Source organism: Aspergillus ambiguus (assembly GCF_047715705.1).
Source record: "Aspergillus ambiguus strain CBS 117.58 unplaced genomic scaffold BDV59scaffold_62, whole genome shotgun sequence".
Taxonomy (NCBI): Eukaryota; Fungi; Ascomycota; class Eurotiomycetes; order Eurotiales; family Aspergillaceae; genus Aspergillus; species Aspergillus ambiguus.
Genome location: NW_027395575.1, coordinates 1 through 18,808, shown reverse-complemented (window position 1 = coordinate 18,808; position 18,808 = coordinate 1). Strand labels below are relative to the sequence as shown.

Here is an 18,808-nt window from a genome sequence, read left to right as displayed (position 1 = left end):
TTTATTTTTTTTTTTAATTGGACATAAATGAATGGACTTCGATCTGGCCACTGGGCTGAACGCAAACCCAGCCCGCACTATACCATATAGAGCCAGTTCAGACTAGACCTCACCATATTGCTTTTTTGGGTACCCATGGGTAACCCGCAAACCCGCCAAGGACCCAAGCCTCGATATATTACGGTAATACAGGTGAATGATGGAAGTTTTACATTTTTTTTTATATGTAATAGGTGTATATGTTACAGTAATAAAATTTTCTTGGCGGTTTTTGGGTCAAGGGTCGAAACCCAACCCGGCGTTTTCGCGAGGTCTAGTTCAGACCATGTTAGGTCTTCCGATATAGTGAACTGTAAAACGGTAATCCGTAAAAAGTATCTTTCTACCAAAACGGCAGTACTATTATAGTATAGTTTAATTTAAGAAAACCTGTATCCAATACTAATCTGTTAGACAAGAGAAACGAGATATCCCGAAGGACTCGGGACCACTTTGGTGATACGGAGTGCTCTCGCACACGGTCTACCCGAAGGAGGCTCTGGAATAGCTATGGAAGCTCTATTAAGCACGTGGACGGCGTCAGACCTGTTCTGTAAGAACGGCGAGATCCATTAGACGCATATGGTGGGCAAGCATGTATCATAGTCCCATTGAATTCTATCTGCATCTCTACAAATATCTTCGTTCCCCAGTCCTGACCCTTAGCAAAAACGGCTTTTCCTTCCTTTCTTTTTTTTTTTTCTTCTTGTGACTTCCAGGGGCCACGTCTGTGTCCTGTCCCATTCACCAACCCTGCATCATGACATCTTCAGATTCAGACAAGCAGGAGCCGATCGCTATCGTTGGCGCCGCATGTCGCTTTGCAGGCGAAGCGTCCTCTCTGGGATCGCTATGGGACATGATCAGTAAGGTCAAGACCGGCCACGGTCCAGTTCCTAAGGATAGATGGGACAGCAGTATGTGGCACCACCCGGATCCAGACCGCAAGGGTGGAATTAGCCCGGAGCATGGGTACTTCATCCAGCAAGATATCAGCCACTTTGATGCTCCTTTCTTCTCAGTAACAGCCAAAGAGGCTGCTTCAATGGACCCCATGAAGCGGATGTTGCTGGAAGTATGTTACGAAAGTATTGAGAATGGTATGTTATTTGATCCTCCAACCTCCGTCAGCGTCTTGGGTTGCTGATGAAACGCTTGCAGCGGGCATCCGCGTTGAGGATTTGATGAACAGTCGTACAGGCTGCTACGTCGGTTGCATGACCAACGACTACGAGATGATCTCATTGCACGACATCTATGATATCGGACATCCAGCAGCCACGGGTTTAAGTGAAGCCATGACCGCGAATCGTGTGTCCTGGTTCTTTGGCCTCAAGGGTCCGAGTTTGACGCTTGATACGGCTTGCAGCTCCTCCCTTTATGCTCTTCATCTGGCATGTCAGTCCCTGAGACTGAGAGAAACCAACATGGTAGGTCGAGATAACACGAGGTTTGTGGGCGAAATGGATACCTGACTTTCATTCTTGTAGTCTCTCGTGAGCGGTGTCAATCTCCTGATCAACCCCAACACCTCCCACCAGCTGACTGCCATGCATATGCTCAGTCCGGAGGGGATTTCGCACACATTTGATGACCGTGCCAATGGCTATGGCCGTGGAGATGGCATTGGTGCCATGATCGTCAAACGTCTGTCGGATGCGATTCGTGACGGCGACACCATCCGTGCTGTGATCCGGGGTTCCGGTGTCAACGCCGATGGCAAAACACCCAGTGTCACACAACCAAGTTCCACAGCTCAAGCCGAACTGATCAATCAGACCTACGAAGATGCAGGGCTGGACATGTCGGAAACAGGGTACTTCGAGTGCCACGGAACAGGCACGCCCGTGGGCGATCCTCTGGAGCTGACCGCCATTGCTTCGACCCTTGGTGCGGCGAGGCGTGCGGCTGGAAAGCCCCCTCTCCACATAGGTAGCATCAAGCCTACCGTGGGCCACACAGAGGGATGTGCTGGCCTTGCCGGTGTGTTCAAGTCTATCCTGTTACTTGAAAAGGGAATGCTGGTCCCCACGTACGGCGTAGAACGGGTCAACCCCAAACTGAAGTTGAGCGACTGGCATCTGACCCTTCCAGAGGATGTTATTAGTTGGCCGACATCAGGACTGCGTCGGGTTAGTGTCAACTCCTTTGGGTTTGGCGGTTCCAATTCTCACGTTATTCTGGACGATGCATACCACTACCTCCAAGAAAGAGGGTTGGATGGCAAGCATAACACAGCCATGCAGCCCGCTGGTTCGGATTCTGGTATAGAGGATACTCCAGTAAGCGACGCTGTCTCCAATGTCTCCAAGAAACTGTTTCTCTTCACTGGTAAAGATCAGACGGGAGCCCAGCGCGTGTGTGAGGCCCTCCATACATGGCTGCAACAGGATTCCGAGGATAAGCATGACCCATCCTTATTGGATAATCTAGCTTTCACACTCGCAGAGCACCGGACACATCTAGAGCACAGAAGCTTTGCCATTGCAAGCTCGCTAGCGGAACTCACCGAGAAGCTCTCCAAGGGTCTATCGGCCACCACTCGAGCACAACGTCATGGCGACAACCTCATTATGGTTTTCACCGGCCAGGGGGCTCAATGGCCGGCAATGGGTCGCGAGCTTTTCGAAAACCCCATCGTCCGTGAGAGTATCGCCGTTTCACAAACCTACCTCGCAGAGTTTGGCTGTCAGTGGAACGTCGCCGACGAGTTGTCCAAGACACCTAACCCGAACGTCAACCGCCCAGAGTACAGCCAGCCCCTCTGTACGGTGATCCAGATCGCCTTGGTCGACATGCTTCGTTTCTGGAAAGTTTTGCCCAGAGCGACAATCGGTCACTCTAGTGGTGAGATTGCAGCTGCGTATGCCGCATCGCTTCTCACCCACCACGACGCCGTCAAGCTCGCCTATTCCCGCGGTGTCTGCTCCGCCGCCGTCTCCAAAGAAGGTGCCATGATGGCTGCTGGGCTTTCAGAGCATGACGCCCAGTCATACCTGGATAAGATCCCAGCTGGATCGGCGGTAGTGGCCTGCATCAACAGTCCCTCCAGCGTGACTCTCTCAGGCGATGTCGACGCCATTGACAAGCTGGAAGTCCTGATCTCTGGCAATGGTAAATTCGCCCGCAAGCTCAAGGTAACCACGGCGTATCACTCCCCCCACATGCGTGAAGCCTCGCCAAACTATCTGAAGATGATTGGTGACATCACACCAAATGAGGCAGACAAGTCAGGAGACACCCCTATTATGTACTCGTCCCTGACTGGGACCATCGTCTCTTCTGGCACGGAGCTCAACGCCCAGTATTGGGTCAACAACATGCAGAATGCCGTCAGGTTCTCACAGGCTCTCTTGGCATTACTCAAGCATAAAAGAGACGCCCCTGGCAGCTCCCGCCGCTCTATGGCCGTCCAGTGGGGAGGCTTCCTTGAGGTTGGCCCTCACGCAGCTCTGCAGGGACCGGTGCGACAGATCATTGACGAAAGCAACAACAAGTTTGCCAAGTCTGCCCCGTACGCCTCGATGCTCGTTCGCGGCAAAGACGCAATAGAGACCACGCTGAATGCTGCCGGTACGCTTTGGGCTGCCGGTTACAAGATGGACATGGAAGCAGTTAATCAGGCGGACCCGACGGCGCAGATGCTCTGCGACTTGCCGCGTTATCCCTGGAACCATACGAGGAGCTTCTGGCACGAATCATACGCATCACGCTCGTATCGCTTCCCCCCTCATATGCGCAGCGATTACCTGGGCATGGCCGAAGATTCTCAGAATAGTTATGAGCCACGCTGGAGAAACTACCTGCGCATCTCTGAGAACCCATGGATTGAAGACCACGTAATTACCGGCACCGTGCTGTACCCAGGCGCAGGTATGCTTGTCATGGCCCTGGAAGGAGCACTACGCACTGCCGACTCGTCCAAGTCTATTGAGGGTTTCCGCATGACGGATGTCATGTTTGAGCGTGGATTGGTCGTCTCCATGAACGAGGAGGCGCCCTTGGAGACGCGCATTAGTTTCTACCCCCACAGGGTCAAGTCTGGCTCGTGGATCTTCACTGTCTATTCGATGGCTAGCGGCTCTCCGTGGGCGAAGCACTGCACTGGTACCGTTACCATCGTTTACGAGAAGGAAGCAAGCGAGGTTGAAGAGGGTAGCCCGGATGCCTCGTGGCAGAAGCAATTGGGCTTGCGTAAGACCCTACTATCCGAGGCTGACTCTGTTGACGTCAACGTGGATGAGTTCTACAAGAATTTGGACACCATTGGCATGCAGTACGGCCCGTCCTTCCGCAACGTCCGGTCCCTCACGGCTGTGCCATCGCAAGAGGCCTCGTACGGATCTGTGGCTGTTCCTGATACCAAATCGACGATGCCCAAGCATTACGAGTCCCCATATGTTATTCATCCAGCAACCATGGACTCTATATTCCACCTAGTAATTGCCTCCCTCCATGCTGGCCAGCCTGTGAAGCGTGCTGCGGTGCCATACAGCATCGACGAGATTTACGTCGCCCATGACCAACCAAAGGAGGCTGGAACACTTTATTCCGGTTTCGGTCGCCTGCTATCCCAGAATGGCCACGAGATCACTACTGAATTGGTGGTTTCAGACCAGGAGTGGACAAAGCCAAAACTTACTGTCAAGAACTTTGCGCTACGCCAGGTTACTTCTGGTGACGGCTCGGAAACTTCTGCCAGCACATCTTCCGGTAGCCCCGCCAAGAAATGCGCAAACATTACCTGGATTCCCGAAATGTCCTTCTTGACCAGCAACGAGCACCTGAAGAAGCTTATCCGCTTCGGCCAAGCAACCGCGATAGTGGATAGCTGCCTTGACCCAACGTTCCTGAAAACGTCCAACGCCACAGCTCTCGTTGTCCTGTTTGATAAGTCCCAATGTAGCGTCGATATTCTCCGCCGCCTCAGGAACCGAACATACGGCCCCAAGAACATCATTGCCCTCGCTGCGTCTGAGTCGGCCTTGGAGCTGATGCGGGACACTCTGGGTGAAGGTACTGAGAACATCACCATCACCTATAAGTGGCTGCCTGAGAACCAGCTTCTGGAGGCTCTGGCTCCTGAAGCTAACGATATCGTCCTCGGCTTGGGAGTGCCTGACATCGCCAAAAACGCTGCCAGCCTCGCGACGCTTGGTCTTGTGGCGTGCCTCACGCACGCTGGTCAGCCGGGTGATGTTGAAATTACTGTGCCAGGTAAACATTGCACTGGCATCCTGTCACAGGATGAGACCTACATCCTGTTTGCCTCCAGCACCAGCTCTTTCTCGGCTGAGATGCCGGACTCTGTGGTACTTCTCTTACCTGAATCTCCGTCCGCTGCCGTCAATACACTTGGTGCCGCCGTTCAGACTAAACTTGAAGGCTCCGGTTGCTCAGTCTCTCTGACAAATCTGACTTCGAGCAACGTGGCTTCACTCGCTGGCCGGCATGTCATTTCTCTTCTTGAGATTGACAGCCCCCTAGTGTATGCCTGGAACGAAGAACAGTTCAATGCCTTCAAATCCCTTATCTCTACGGTTGGACACCTTTTCTGGATTACTCGTGGCAGTGTCCTTGAGAGTTGGTCGAACGGTGTGGGATATGCGGCCACCCAGGGTCTGTTCCGCGTGATGCGCAACGAATATCCCATGGCCATCTTGCCGTCACTGGATCTGTCCGCCGTCGCAGATATTACCGATGGCCAATACGCAGACTTGGTTCTCAATGTCTGGCAAACGGCCCTGCCTGAGGATGCGGAAATGGAATACGCCGAAGGAAACGGCATGATTTACGTTCCTCGCGCTACTGAAGATGCTGGCTTCGACTATGAACTGCAACTGGCTAGCGACACTGCGGCGCCTATTGTCTCGACACTGGGAGCTGCTGGCAAGCCACTGATAGCCAGCGAGTCTGCGAACGCCCAAGATTACGTCTGGATCGCGGATGAGCAGGCGGACAAACCTTTGGAAGAGGGCCAAGTCGAAATTAGGGTTGAATATGCCTGCGTCGGAACGGGTCAGACATTGAACTCGGTGCGCCATGCTGTCGGTATCGTTACTCGTCAGGACGAGTCAGTCAAGAACTTGCAGGTTGGCCAGCGCGTTGTGGTTTTCTCCGACGCGGCCGCTAAGACTCATGTCCGCCAAAACAAGGATCTGGTAACACCACTACCTGACAGCCTTGAGTCGCAAGAGGCGGTTGCCCTTGTCGAACCACTGGTCACTGCGCAATATGCGCTTGTCGAGACTGCCCACCTCAGTCACGGCCACGCAGTACTACTAGATGACGCCGCAAGCGCAGTCGGCCAAGCTCTAGTACAGGTTGCCAAGGCTATTGGCGCCGACGTCTTTGCCCTTGTCCACAGCAAAGCAGATCGCGACATCATTTTAGACCGATATGCCATCCCTGCAGACCGCATCTTTGATGTTGCTCTGGGCAATTTCGTGCCGCTCATCCAGAGCGCTACCCACAACCGCGGGGTCGATGTTGTGGTCAGCCAACAGGCCGGTACACATCTCGATGGAGCCCTATCGATCCTGTCCGAGTTTGGCCAGTTTATCGACATCAACTGTGAAGGATCCCTAGCTCTCCTTCCGGAGTTGAAGATCAACGTGACCTTTGCTCGCATCGACATGGCCGCCGTTATCAAGGGCAGGCCCACCATGGTCAACAAGCTCTTCCAGCAGGCCTTTGGTGAGTACATCCTGCAAGGACCTTCCCCGTTGACGGTGGTACCTGCTGGCAATCTCTCCGCGTTGGTGAGTAGTACCCACACCGAGCAAGTCGTCGTGTCATTGGACCATTCCAGCCCCGTGCTCGTACGCGCCCCTCCAGTCGAAGAATTGAAGCTCGACAGTGGAGCAACCTACATGCTGGCAGGTGGCCTGGGTGCTCTCGGCCTGGATATTGCCAACTGGATGGTCGACTGCGGTGCCAGGAACCTGGCTTTCCTGACCCGATCAGGTGGCGCAAAGAACCAAGCGGACCTGCAGAAGTTTTCCAAGCGTTCTGTCCACGCGGAGGCGTTCAAGTGCGATATAAATGATGCTGTCAGTGTTGCCAAAGCCTTTGACTCCATCAAAGCCCGCGGCAGCAGGGTTGGTGGTGTGATCCAACTTGCCATGGTTCTCGAAGACAGCATCTTCGAGAACATGTCCTTTGACCAGTGGCGCCGTGCCATTGAGCCCAAGACCAAGGGCTCCCGCAACCTGCTGGCCAACATCTGGCCGGGTGATAAGCCTTTCTTCATTCTGTTGTCATCCATCACCGGTGTTATTGGCAACACCGCGCAAGCGAACTATGCCTCTGGCAACACATTTGAGGACGGTCTGGCACATCATGCTCGCAGTCATCTCGGGATCAACGCCACCAGCATTGACGTTGGGTTGGTCTCCGACTCCTCGCACTTTACGAGTGCAGGGGGGTTCGGTAACCTTGATAGCTATCTGGGCAGATACCAGCACGGCTGGCGAGGCTTGCAGACTAGTCTGAGCGAACTGGGTGTCGTCCTACGTGCCATCATGCGAGGCTCAACGGGTAACGGACAGCGTGTGCCTGCCCAGATCGTCCTTGGTCTGGATGACGGCATTGAGCAGGATGGCAACACCGGAGGCTTCTCGATGGATAAGAAATTTGAACTCCGTGTTGTCAAGGTTGGTAACCAGAGCCGCGATGGCAACATCAAGAAAGACGTGGGCACCCTCTTGGCCAATGCAACCACCATGGCTGAGGCTGCCGCAACTGTGGAGGAGAACATCAGGGAGCTTGTTGCTGCATCCATGGGTGTCTCTCTGGAGGAGGTCGATTCGCAGAAACCGCTTTATGACTTCGGTGGTAAGTATCATGTGTCTTTAAACTCCAGGTTCATCGTGTACTAATCCTTTTCATAGTTGATTCGCTCCAGGCTGTTGAGGTCCGCAATCGCGCCCAGAAGAACATGAAGAGTGATATTTCTGTCTTTGATATCCTGAGTGCTATGCCGCTGGCTGATGTTGCGGCCAAGATTGCAGCCAAGAGCCAGCTGGTCAAGGTTGCTGCGGGTGAGGAGTAAGCAATCTTTTTTTTTTTTTTGGCTGGCTTATGATAGGAAGATAGATGGCCTGTTGGTGTATAAGTTTAATAGACGGATTAAAATAAAAGTGTTGTAGGTATCAATAAATCAATCAAGACTATACGAACTTACATGAACTCGTCTAGGGCGCTTTTACCTATGTAGGCGCATAAAAGGACGCTGCAGGAGTCTAGTATCCAAGCGCCAAAAGAGCCCATAAATGCAGAAAAGACGTAAGAAATGGTTTTCAGCCAGTAATCATCAAAGCAGTATTCCACAGCTTGTCCTCCGTCGGTCTCTTCTGGGTTGCCTGGACGAACTATCCCTATAACACAGGAGTCGCGAAGTGACCGTCACTTCCCATACAAACTTCAGCCGCACACTCGCGCACTTTACCCGCCGCTAGCCCGATCGAGCAACTAGCCGTATGGAACAGCGCCCGAACTGCTTTTGTATCGCTCCCATCATTTCCCACACCGTCTTAATACCGCCTATCTGCCTATATAAACTGTCGCTTCTCCCATACCGCTCGTTAGACCTACTATATATCCCCAGTCCTAGTCCCTAGTGGTAGCCGCACCCAACGTTGGGTGGATTTTTTCGCCCGTTAATTGGTCGATTTTCGATATTCCGCCGTGCTCCCGTTGCCCCGCGTACGTGCCCTGAAGCCTACTACTAGCGTATTACCGCCGAACCACTGTCGCTTATATAGATTAATTAATCCCTAAGAATACCCTAACCTAGAGTGGTTGACGCACCATTTAGATATAGTAAATATCGGGTTTGGCCTGTTTATATAGGATTAGGGTTTAGCAGCCGCGACATGGTGAGTTTATCTTCCCCTACATAGTGCCGTGGACCCCCGGCGTTGCCTAGGGCTGAGATTTGGCCAGTAGACGCGGCGGCCATATAAATTTCTCCTATAGTTTACCGGATCTTTCTATCTGATTATCCGCGTGAATAGTACGCTAGTAAGTCTACGGGTTTATTTAATGGGGAAGCACCCGCTAGGAAAGAAGGGGAAATACGAGATAGAATATAAACGATCAATCTATTAAGCTATTCCTATCTAGCCACGCTGACAGCTGTCAGGAAAAAAAGGATAATGGTAATAAGGGGTGGAGATAGTGGATCGATCCCTATCCATCTAACCCCTAACCTAAAACACTCCATATAATCGTATATATATATATATATATAATGGCGAACGAGCTATTCGAGCAAGTACCCCCGCTCCAGGTCATAATTTGCCACTAATATCGGTACGGAGTTTAGCCGGCCGAGGTAGACGGGTTACGCATACACATAATAGGTAGTTAGACTAGAAAGTAGTAAATACCCACAAATAGGCCTCACCATAGTAATCCGGGCTCATAACTATTGAACTACTACTACTAGACCAAAAAGTGCGACACTACACTAGTTGGCAAGTAATAGTATTCGATATGCATATTGTCAGACGTATGGTCTGATGCCTCCAACTAACTATTTCGGGATTATTTATGTTTTGCATTGCTTATTGAATCATTGCATTATTCACTGGATCATCCCTATGCGTGCCATACTAAATCATTCATTCACTCCCTTTCCATTTCCATTCTGATTCACTATTCATTCCATGCTTACCCCTTCTGATTCAGATCCTTCATTCGATTCAGATTCACAGCCCATATCTCTGCAATATATATATGTGGCCTGTTTTTCCATGATTCTTTTGAGGATTAAGGACATGAGTTTCCAAAGAAGGTGTATCCTATTCTTCTGACTTATCTCTTACTTTCTACTTTCCTTCCTTAGATTTCTATGCGTTCGTCCTAGAGATCTAAGTTTTCAGCGAGGAACATCTAAAGTTAAATTGAATTAGTTAGAATTCTTCTGCAGCTATACCGAACTCCCGAGAGTTCCATAAAACATAAATAATCCCGAAATAGTTAGTTGGAGGTATCAGACCATACGTCTGACAGAAGGAATAAGAATGGCGTATAAAAAGTAAATCGTTCCAAATAAACCAGATAAATATACCTGATCACGATAAACTGCTACGACCCTTAGTATTGCCCAGGTAAGACGGTAAGTATATTAGTATACTAACAGCCTAGCGGAGTCGGTGAATTGAAAGCCGTCGGTGACTGACTAGAGATATAAGTAAAATGCCTGGGCAATACCGTAGAAAACTAGACCAGTCCTACCTGATCATTACAATGACCGTTTATATGAAACGCAAGTCACGATACAAGGATATACCGCCACCTTTTGTTTTTTCTTTAAATAGTTTGACCGATATAAACATAACTTAAATATCTATAATAAGGCTCAAAGCCGGGGATTTCTAATTCCTGGTCGTCGACAAGAGGAATGTTAGATATAAAAGGCCGGAAGGAAATACCCGGGCATCTTCATAATTCCAGGTAGGTTTAGGTCAGGCCATTCTCTACTTCGGACTATCTAAACTGTTTCTATTTTAGAGCGACCTCTCTTTTTTCCCTATTTTACCAGGATCATTTGTCTCTAGCAAACAAAGCTCAACCAAACACAATATGTAGTAGGTTAATGGAAGGAAGTGAGAATATCGTATAGTACCTGGGTAAACATACCGGATCGTCATTGACCAACACGGCCTTGGCCATTGCCCGCCCGGGCAAGATGTAACCGTTGGAAACTCCCGTCGCCCGCCCGGTTATTCTGAACGTTATTCTGTACTGCATATTTCTTCTAATTAAAACACAAGGTTTTTTGTGCGCAATATGATACCTCACTGGTATATAGCTATAGGCTTTTGTTAGGCACGCGACTCGCCGGCGAGACGGCAATTAAGCATCTGGGCCATTATATCTTTGTTAGAACGGAATAGATGACTGGGCGATTCTTTTTCCAAGCCGGGCAAGTCGAATTAGGTTGGCCCTGTTGGTCCTCAGACAAAATAAAACGATGCCCGGGCAACCCGACGCCGTGTTGCGTGTAATGAATACCAAGGCGAATAGCTGGCTAAGAAAGAGGAAGACGGTTGAATGCGATCCCGCTGTACCATAATTAGTAGCCAACGGGAAGTGAACGCTAGATAAAATATACCGGGCTACCTATATCAATCCTTTCCCAAAGGCGGATTTATATTTTTTTTTAAAGTAAACCCCGGTATTTCGCCTATAGCGTTCGGGCGACTTAAAAGCCCAGTACATTGGATAGATTATGTGTAATTTCCCGCCCGCAAATATTCGATACCTGTAGGCATGAACGGATGATGCAGCTCATCCATATTCGAAAGTAACGATTTTATTTTGCTACCTGTAGATGCCCTTTTGTTGGGGTATCTGTATAGGGTGGGGGATCGGATAGGCGACGCGCCGAAGCAATTTCCCTATTTAGTTGACGCGTTTTGACAGCGTTAGTCAAGTACCGCAGCTGGGGTAGTAGGAAAACTGTCTTTATATATCTGGGCTTTCTACAGAGCACCTGACAAGAACTGTTATTGTATTTACTGCCTGTATTTGGCTCTCATATGTGTGTAATCTAATACTATATATTACTAGTTTCCGCACGTATAAACCAGACCAGTTCTATCCTTTCACGTCTTCAGGGCAATATACCTTAACCTAAGTAGACTAATGTGATTTGGCAGAATCCGAAAACACTAGAGGGTATATATAAGATAGTATATTGATTCGCGATTGTAAGGCCCTAGATCAACACTATGATGTATATAGCGCTGTGTTGCTATACCAGCTTAGCCACGCGGGATTAGTTATGATATCCGCGACACGTGACCACGCAGGAGTTAGGATCCCGTCCACGGGGAGGGAATCCCAACTCAGCGTCAATCTTCTGAATACATCGACTTATTGTGAATACTACTAGTTCTACCTTATTTGAGCGTATATCCACGATTACTCCCTGTCACACTAGTTGCACAAACCCCAGAGATCCCTGGATCTCACAGCGATCAATCTGATTTAGTAAGAAATAAATTTCGTATGCGCCTATTTCTGTACTTTAATCGAGGCTTAATTTATAATATCGGACCATAGCTAAGCTTCTTTCGGTTTTAAGGATCGCGGTATTATCTCTACTCTTTAAAAATAAAGAAGTTAGATTAGTAAGAATAGTAAATTCATTTATTGCATTCTGTTAAGAATTATTATTATATTATGACATACGAAAGGACATTCCATCTAAGCAGCTAAGTAATAAGATAAAAGTCTACTATAGGTTATAATTACTAGAAATAATAGATGAATGTACACCGTCAAAATTACTGAAAAGCTTGTTAGTAGAAATCTGCTAGTCTTCCTTAGATTCTAGGCGAGCAGTATTGTATAGCGTCGTTACAGTAGCCACTATAACGCTGTCTCTAGCTACTATTACTTCTAAATACCTTAACTACCTTCGAAATACCTATCAGGATACCGCAGTTAAAGTATTACCTAGAAGAAACTGTTTATAATCCTGAACGCGGAAAGAATGCGAATCAGAGCAGCTCGCTAAATAGTTATAAGCTACCGCAGGTGGTCTTATCCTTAAGGAGGTCGTGCCACACGGTAGATACATAGTATACTACCGGTATAACACAGGCTTAGTAGAGTTGTCGCATCTATTCCGGCCGGAAGTGTCAAAGGCCTCCTAGTGCGATATTGACTTTGGTTACTCGTTTAATCACTTACTGGACATGCTCTTTCCATCGCAGTTCTCTGTCAAAGGTCTTGGGGCACTAAACAAGTAGATAAAGTAGATAAGTTCCCAATTGATGAGTGCACGTGACAACGAAAAACGTTTTTACCTTCAACGAGCAAAACAAACAGCATTCCATGTTACACAGGCAACGGAGTTGCGTTATTATATACTCAGCTTACATTTTTGAGCGTATATAAGCTTTTGGTTATGGTACCATAAGAGGTTGTCATCACATTGGTTATCATGGTCAAGGATACATAGAGACTAGCGTGAAGGAAGGCCCATGTGGGCAGACATAGCCTCGACATAACACAGCAGATGATACTTGATTCGAAATGTAAATAGAAAGTAAAATGGAGATAGGAGCAGTCGAACCGGGGTTCTAACTCCTTGCTTTGGTCACCAATCACCCGTCTCGCGCACAATAGTTGAGACCCAAGCATAGCTGACTCATTTAACCCTCAGATACGTTAACGCAGGGAGTTTTTCCGTACTTGAAGCCAGGATTTTGTCACCCAGTCTTTATCCACCACCAAGAACTTTGAAAGATGAACCTTGCTGTATCCTTGTCACCGTGGGCTCCGCATTGCGGCGACGGTCCGGTCGTTAGAGATTTGCTGAAAGGTGGAATACACCTCCAAGGCATTGTGTGGCATGTATCTTAGCGGAGGCTGATGAGGCGACTACGGTTTGACCACTTGAGAAGCTAATTAGTTGGAAGACATCCTCCTCTGCAGTGACATCTTCGAAGGCATTCGTATGATGTTGGGTCGGCAGATCTAGAGCAAGACTGGTGTTTACTTCACCAAATATATCGCTTCGAATCTGGCCACTTTTGTTCATCACTATCGCTTCTTGTGCCAGTACTTCCGAGTCAATTAAACTGCAAGATCATAAGTTCCATCCAAACAGCAGAAAGTTTGTTGGTGGCTCAGATTCGATCATCCCATAAGAGCGGGGTCGGTGGCGTCACGGTCACGTGAATACGATAACTAATGTAGATTTGTCACATGCCCTACTCTAATAGTCCATGTCCAGGAATTACACGCCACTTATTTCTCCTGTTCTGAATCAGACAGTAAAGCATACCCTATCAAACAACTCCCTCCAACCGCATTCACTTATTTGTCCTCATTCTTCGGTGTACCGGCCATCGCCCTTTTTTTCATCTCATTGGAAGACGGCTTTTCCCGCCTTATCTTCGGCAATTCGAACTGCTCTTCTTCGCTCCTGCTAAGCGGAAAGGCCAAATTCTGGCTTTCGAAGGCCGAAGGCGAGCTTGTGGTGGCAACTTCCGCAGAGTTCGTGGCGTTCGTAACTACAGCACCAAAACGGCTGCTGTAACGCCTGTCTGTGAGGTTTCGAAGAGCCTCTTCCGTCATTGAGCCGACTAACTGTGCCGAATTACCCTTAGACAGCGCCTTTTTAATATCGAACAGATCAGCCAGAGTAGTCACCACTACTTGATCACTGTCACCGTCGGCGACCACCTCCCCAATCCTATAGACTTTCTGTCGGGAAACTTCACTAGCCATGTTGCACACCTCCAAACACTGCCTCGAAATTTGGATATCTTCCTGTAGTGCTAACCTCTCCTTGCCCTTCTGGTCGCCGTTTGAAACGAGAGAACCCAGCCGTTCCTGAAGGCGGTTGATGATATCCACAAAGCTAGCTCGGTTTTTGTCCAAGGCCTGCCGTGTGAGCAGTTGGGCCTCGAAGTAATCTTGCGTGTCGCCCGGCGCAGCACTTTGGGATGTGTCTCGTAATATAGCTGGTCCTCTCTGCGTCAAAGATTCGATAAAGGCCCTAGCATCTTCACAGATGCGAAGGCATTGCTTTGTTACTTCCCGCTCGTCTTCAAGGTTTGTACCAGCCTTTGAGGTATTCAGATCTTGGATAGTGAAACGTGCCAGCTTCTCATCAATTCGTTGCAGATGAACCTCAAGGCTATACGTTGTATCTTGTATCATTTCATTATACTCCTGCAAAACTCGTTGGGAGACCTTGGAAGAATGTCTTATTTATAGCAGTTAGCAAAGTGGCGTGGAGTGAGGGAACTGTGACTAACATGGTAATAGTCCCTAAGCCAACGGAGATCGTTGATTTATATCCCGCGATAATATCAATGAATTCATTGATATCACCTCTCATAAACTCCATCTTTGCCCAATCGCGAAAGCCTGTAGTTGATTTTCCACTGAAACCCTCCATTGCATCTTCGAATTCGCGACATATCTGGCTGCACCGCTCGATAGGGCTTTTGAGCAGTGCCATCATGGACAGATCAGCATCTGTTACCTGTCCCAACGAGCTCAGGATATTCATGAGGTCCTCAAGCTCATTCTGAAGTCTGCGCAGAGTCTTGTCGCGATCCCTGAAGCGCTTAATGGTACCATGGAGAGACTGGGTGGAGTGCACGGCAGCTGTAATAACAGCTAGCATAGAGGCAGTGATACTCAAAGGATCCGCCATTCTGATTTCTGGCAGGAATGCGTGTAATGTAGAGTCGTAAGAGACAGTCGCACTGCAGATGATAACTGCTGAAGACGTAGGCAGCTAGGCGCTCAACTCCTCTTCGATAGCGACCGTAAGACGCATATGATTGGCTGGGGTTACCGCCGAGGCTGAATCACGTACATTGATTCAACTTGCTGGCGGCCCAACTACTTGGACACGCGTGACTAATCGGGGGTCAGCTGCTGTAATTTGGCGCCCAATTTAAAAGCAAGGATGTAAGTCGTAGAATAAGTGTGACACAGGTTCCCAGTTCCTCTATGTCAAGAGTTCAAAATGAGCTCATTGTGATACTCTCTTGGGCGAGCAGACCTGAAACAGCACTCGTCCGGGAAAATAATAGACCGGCCGACCGCCACTCGATAAGTGGGGACAACCGCCTTCAGCTTTCTATCTTTCCACCCACGAGCGTAGGATACAACTCACATCAGAGGCAAAAAATCTCACTGCTATATTTCAATAAGCGCGAACTTAATTGAGCAATCAACTGCATGCCTACCTCACGAGATTACGAGCTATCTACTGTAGCACCCAAGTAGATATAAAGTCAGACTTCAGCATAAGAGCCACTTGCTCCTTCTTTCTCCATTGTTGGTATCTTGTCGGTAAGAAGCGTCAGTCGTTAAAGCTTACCTGGGCAATTTTGTCCAAACGAATTTCGGTGAACATTCAAGAAGGCTTCAGATTACGTATCACTGTTAAATCTCCACAAAAGAAAACTGGAGAACACAAATATATACATTATGGTCGCACTTGCTTGATATTTTAAGAAGATTCATTTGACCAGACAAAGTCATTCATGTCCCAAGTTCAGGCATTCTGGAAAGAGAGCTCCACGTAAAATAGTTCGGTACAGATATCTGACGTCCATATTACTTTGTCGTGCGACCAGAGAATATCGCATCGCAAAACAGCAACTTTTACTTATTAGTAGCATTGGACTTTATGACAAACATTTCCTATTCTCATCGGTAGTTTATTGCACCAATGAGATGTTTGTCATCACAGAAAGGGGCCGTATAATTCCGTCATCTCACCCCATCCAGCTTGGTAATCATTAACTACAACAGACACTGACCATTCGTAATCGGAAGTATCTCTATTCTCTGATCGTATTACTAAGTACATTCTACTGAATTCTACTGATATTATTAAAAACTATAGACGCTCTCAGGCTATGAATATAAATAGTTCGATATTCTTGAAGTCTTGATCAAATGGTTCAAGTCGTCTCATGCTCGTGGACAAACGATTAAATGATTTGACCATGACTCAATCACGTCTGTTCAGTCCGCTTAAGATAGGTGGCATCGAAGTTAAGCACCGCATTGGGATGGCGCCACTAACCCGTTTTCGAGCAACCGAAGACAGAGTCCCAACACCCCTGATGAAGGAATACTATAGCCAAAGGGCCGCGGTGCCAGGCACCTTGATTGTCACGGAGGGAACCTTCATATCAGCGATCTGCGGCGGTTTCCCCTACGCTCCAGGGTGCTGGCGCGAAGACCAAGTCACTGCCTGGAGAGCCATCACAGATGAAGTCCATCGCAAAGAATGTTTCATATTCTGTCAACTGTTCGCGATGGGCCGTGCTGCGGATGTCAATGTAGCCCGCAAGGAGGGTGTCGATATTGTGGCTCCTAGTGCGATCCCGATGGAAAATGGTGCTGCGGTACCCAAAGCCATGACTGTCGAGGACATTAAACAGACGGTCCAAGATTTTGTCGATGCATCAAAGAATTCTATCCGGGCAGGGTTTGATGGCGTCGAAATCCACAGTGCTAATGGCTACCTTCTTGACCAGTTCATTCAGGATGCTAGCAATACGCGGAATGATGAATACGGCGGTAATGTGGAGAATAGATCTCGTCTTCTCAATGACGTGATCAAGTCAGTCTCCAGCGCCATTGGTCCTGAACGAGTTGGATTACGTCTGAGCCCCTGGAGCACGTTCCAAGGTATGAGAATGCAGGACCCGATTCCGCAGTTTACGGATATTGTCGCCAAAGCGAGACAATCAGATATCGCATATCTTCACCTTGTAGAGTCGCGGATCTCGGGAGCCTGGGATGCCGATGGTTACGACCGACTGGATTTTGCATATGATCTCTGGAAAGGCCCTCTGCTTGTCGCTGGTGGGTATACGCCGCAAGAAGCACGAGAGCTGGTTGACAAGAAGTATCAGGATAAGGATATTATGGTCATATTCGGACGATACTTCATCTCGAATCCGGACCTCATATATAGGATACAGAAGGATTTGGTATTTAATGCATACAAGAGGGAGACTTTTTATGCCCCCCAATCGGCCGCTGGATATGTGGATTACCCATTCAGCAAGGAATATCTAGAAAGCCGGTTGAAGGTATAGTTTAATTTGTCCTAAAGCAAATACACTGAAACAGGACAGTCATAGAAAATATAATCCGGTCCTCATTTACCAGATTATAAGAAACACTAGATGATTCTAAATATTCAAATTCATAGAACACTAAATAGTTAACCTATGTACTCGAAATGACATAAGCATGAGTGAGATGATGGTCTTGGAGTTACGGGAATAAAATCTATATATTCATTGCGGTAGTAAGCCATATCGATCGCAATCTTACAGACTTCACGCACTCCTCGAGAATCATCTAGCCTTTACTGGTCAGCAGAGCTCACTGTTCTAAAACAGTCACATTCATCTTGCCGGGACAACTGCCATCCTTTCTTGGCAATATTGTCAGGATTTAGCAATATCGCATCCGGGAAAGAATTCCTCCAACAGCTACCTTACCAATATGAATACCTTCGGCCTTGAGATTCTTTTTTTTAATGATTTAGCCAGATTAGCTTGCGCAGCCTTTGCTAGGAACAGGAATAATAATTCTGGGATTGCTTCAATAAGCAGAATACTGCTCGTCACAAGGATAGATGGCCTATAGTCCAATTCTAGATTGCATCCCTTTATCTTCAGAAGCAACGGTACCGCCCACTGAACTAAGACGTAGAACGCAAGAACAGACACCTTAGTACTCAGTTAGTTTTTCAGTACGTGCTTGACATTCTTCCTCGAATCAATAAGTGGGTACTGTTTTAACATATCTGAAACTCGGCATTGGTCGTCTCAACTGGGAAATCCAAGAGGTATGACTTTCCGGCACATCTGTGGCATCCTATAGCACGGAAATCCGGCAGCAAGGGAACGGGACATCTTCTCGCAAAGCACGGAAATGATAAGTTATTCCAAGATATAGACCTTATCGGCAAGCCCAAGGGGCAAATAGAGAGATGACTTTGCCCGTTGGGTATCCGCCAATCAATCAAAAGTGGCAGGACATGTGGTCGCTAGTAGAGGTAACACGTTATTGGCTGCCGCCAACGAACCCATTACTGTTAGAGGATTTCTTGGTCGCAGAAACCCAAAACGAAACACCCTACTCTCCAGCAGCAAAGCGATCGTGCCCTCGCTGCCTTTTCTCGCCGTCTCATTGGTCCAGATTTGATGTTCCCGCGTGCTCCCGTCGGTGCAGGTGCGTGTCCCGAAACCCC

General features: G+C 48.3%; 3 protein-coding genes across 3 annotated transcripts; 2 read left to right on the top strand and 1 right to left on the bottom strand.

Annotated features, from left to right (window-relative positions):
- Positions 1 to 647: 647 nt before the first annotated feature.
- BDV59DRAFT_189161 (type I polyketide synthase) lies at positions 648 to 8,836 on the top strand. Its single transcript, XM_073691559.1, has 4 exons — positions 648 to 1,139; positions 1,201 to 1,469; positions 1,530 to 7,875; positions 7,932 to 8,836. The coding sequence occupies exons 1-4, from the start codon at positions 800 to 802 to the stop codon at positions 8,090 to 8,092; spliced, it is 7,116 nt and encodes a 2,371-aa protein (XP_073542902.1). The 5' UTR covers positions 648 to 799; the 3' UTR covers positions 8,093 to 8,836.
- Positions 8,837 to 13,574: 4,738 nt separating this feature from the next.
- BDV59DRAFT_148234 (uncharacterized protein) lies at positions 13,575 to 15,380 on the bottom strand. Its single transcript, XM_073687321.1, has 3 exons — positions 14,826 to 15,380; positions 14,221 to 14,773; positions 13,575 to 14,151 (listed from the first exon to the last, which is right to left on the bottom strand). The coding sequence occupies exons 1-3, from the start codon at positions 15,227 to 15,229 to the stop codon at positions 13,879 to 13,881; spliced, it is 1,230 nt and encodes a 409-aa protein (XP_073542901.1). The 5' UTR covers positions 15,230 to 15,380; the 3' UTR covers positions 13,575 to 13,878.
- A 962-nt stretch (positions 15,381 to 16,342) lies between these two features.
- On the top strand, positions 16,343 to 17,715 carry BDV59DRAFT_189139 (alkene reductase). Its single transcript, XM_073691558.1, has one exon. The coding sequence runs from the start codon at positions 16,506 to 16,508 to the stop codon at positions 17,640 to 17,642; it is 1,137 nt and encodes a 378-aa protein (XP_073542900.1). The 5' UTR covers positions 16,343 to 16,505; the 3' UTR covers positions 17,643 to 17,715.
- The last annotated feature ends 1,093 nt before the right edge of the window (positions 17,716 to 18,808 follow it).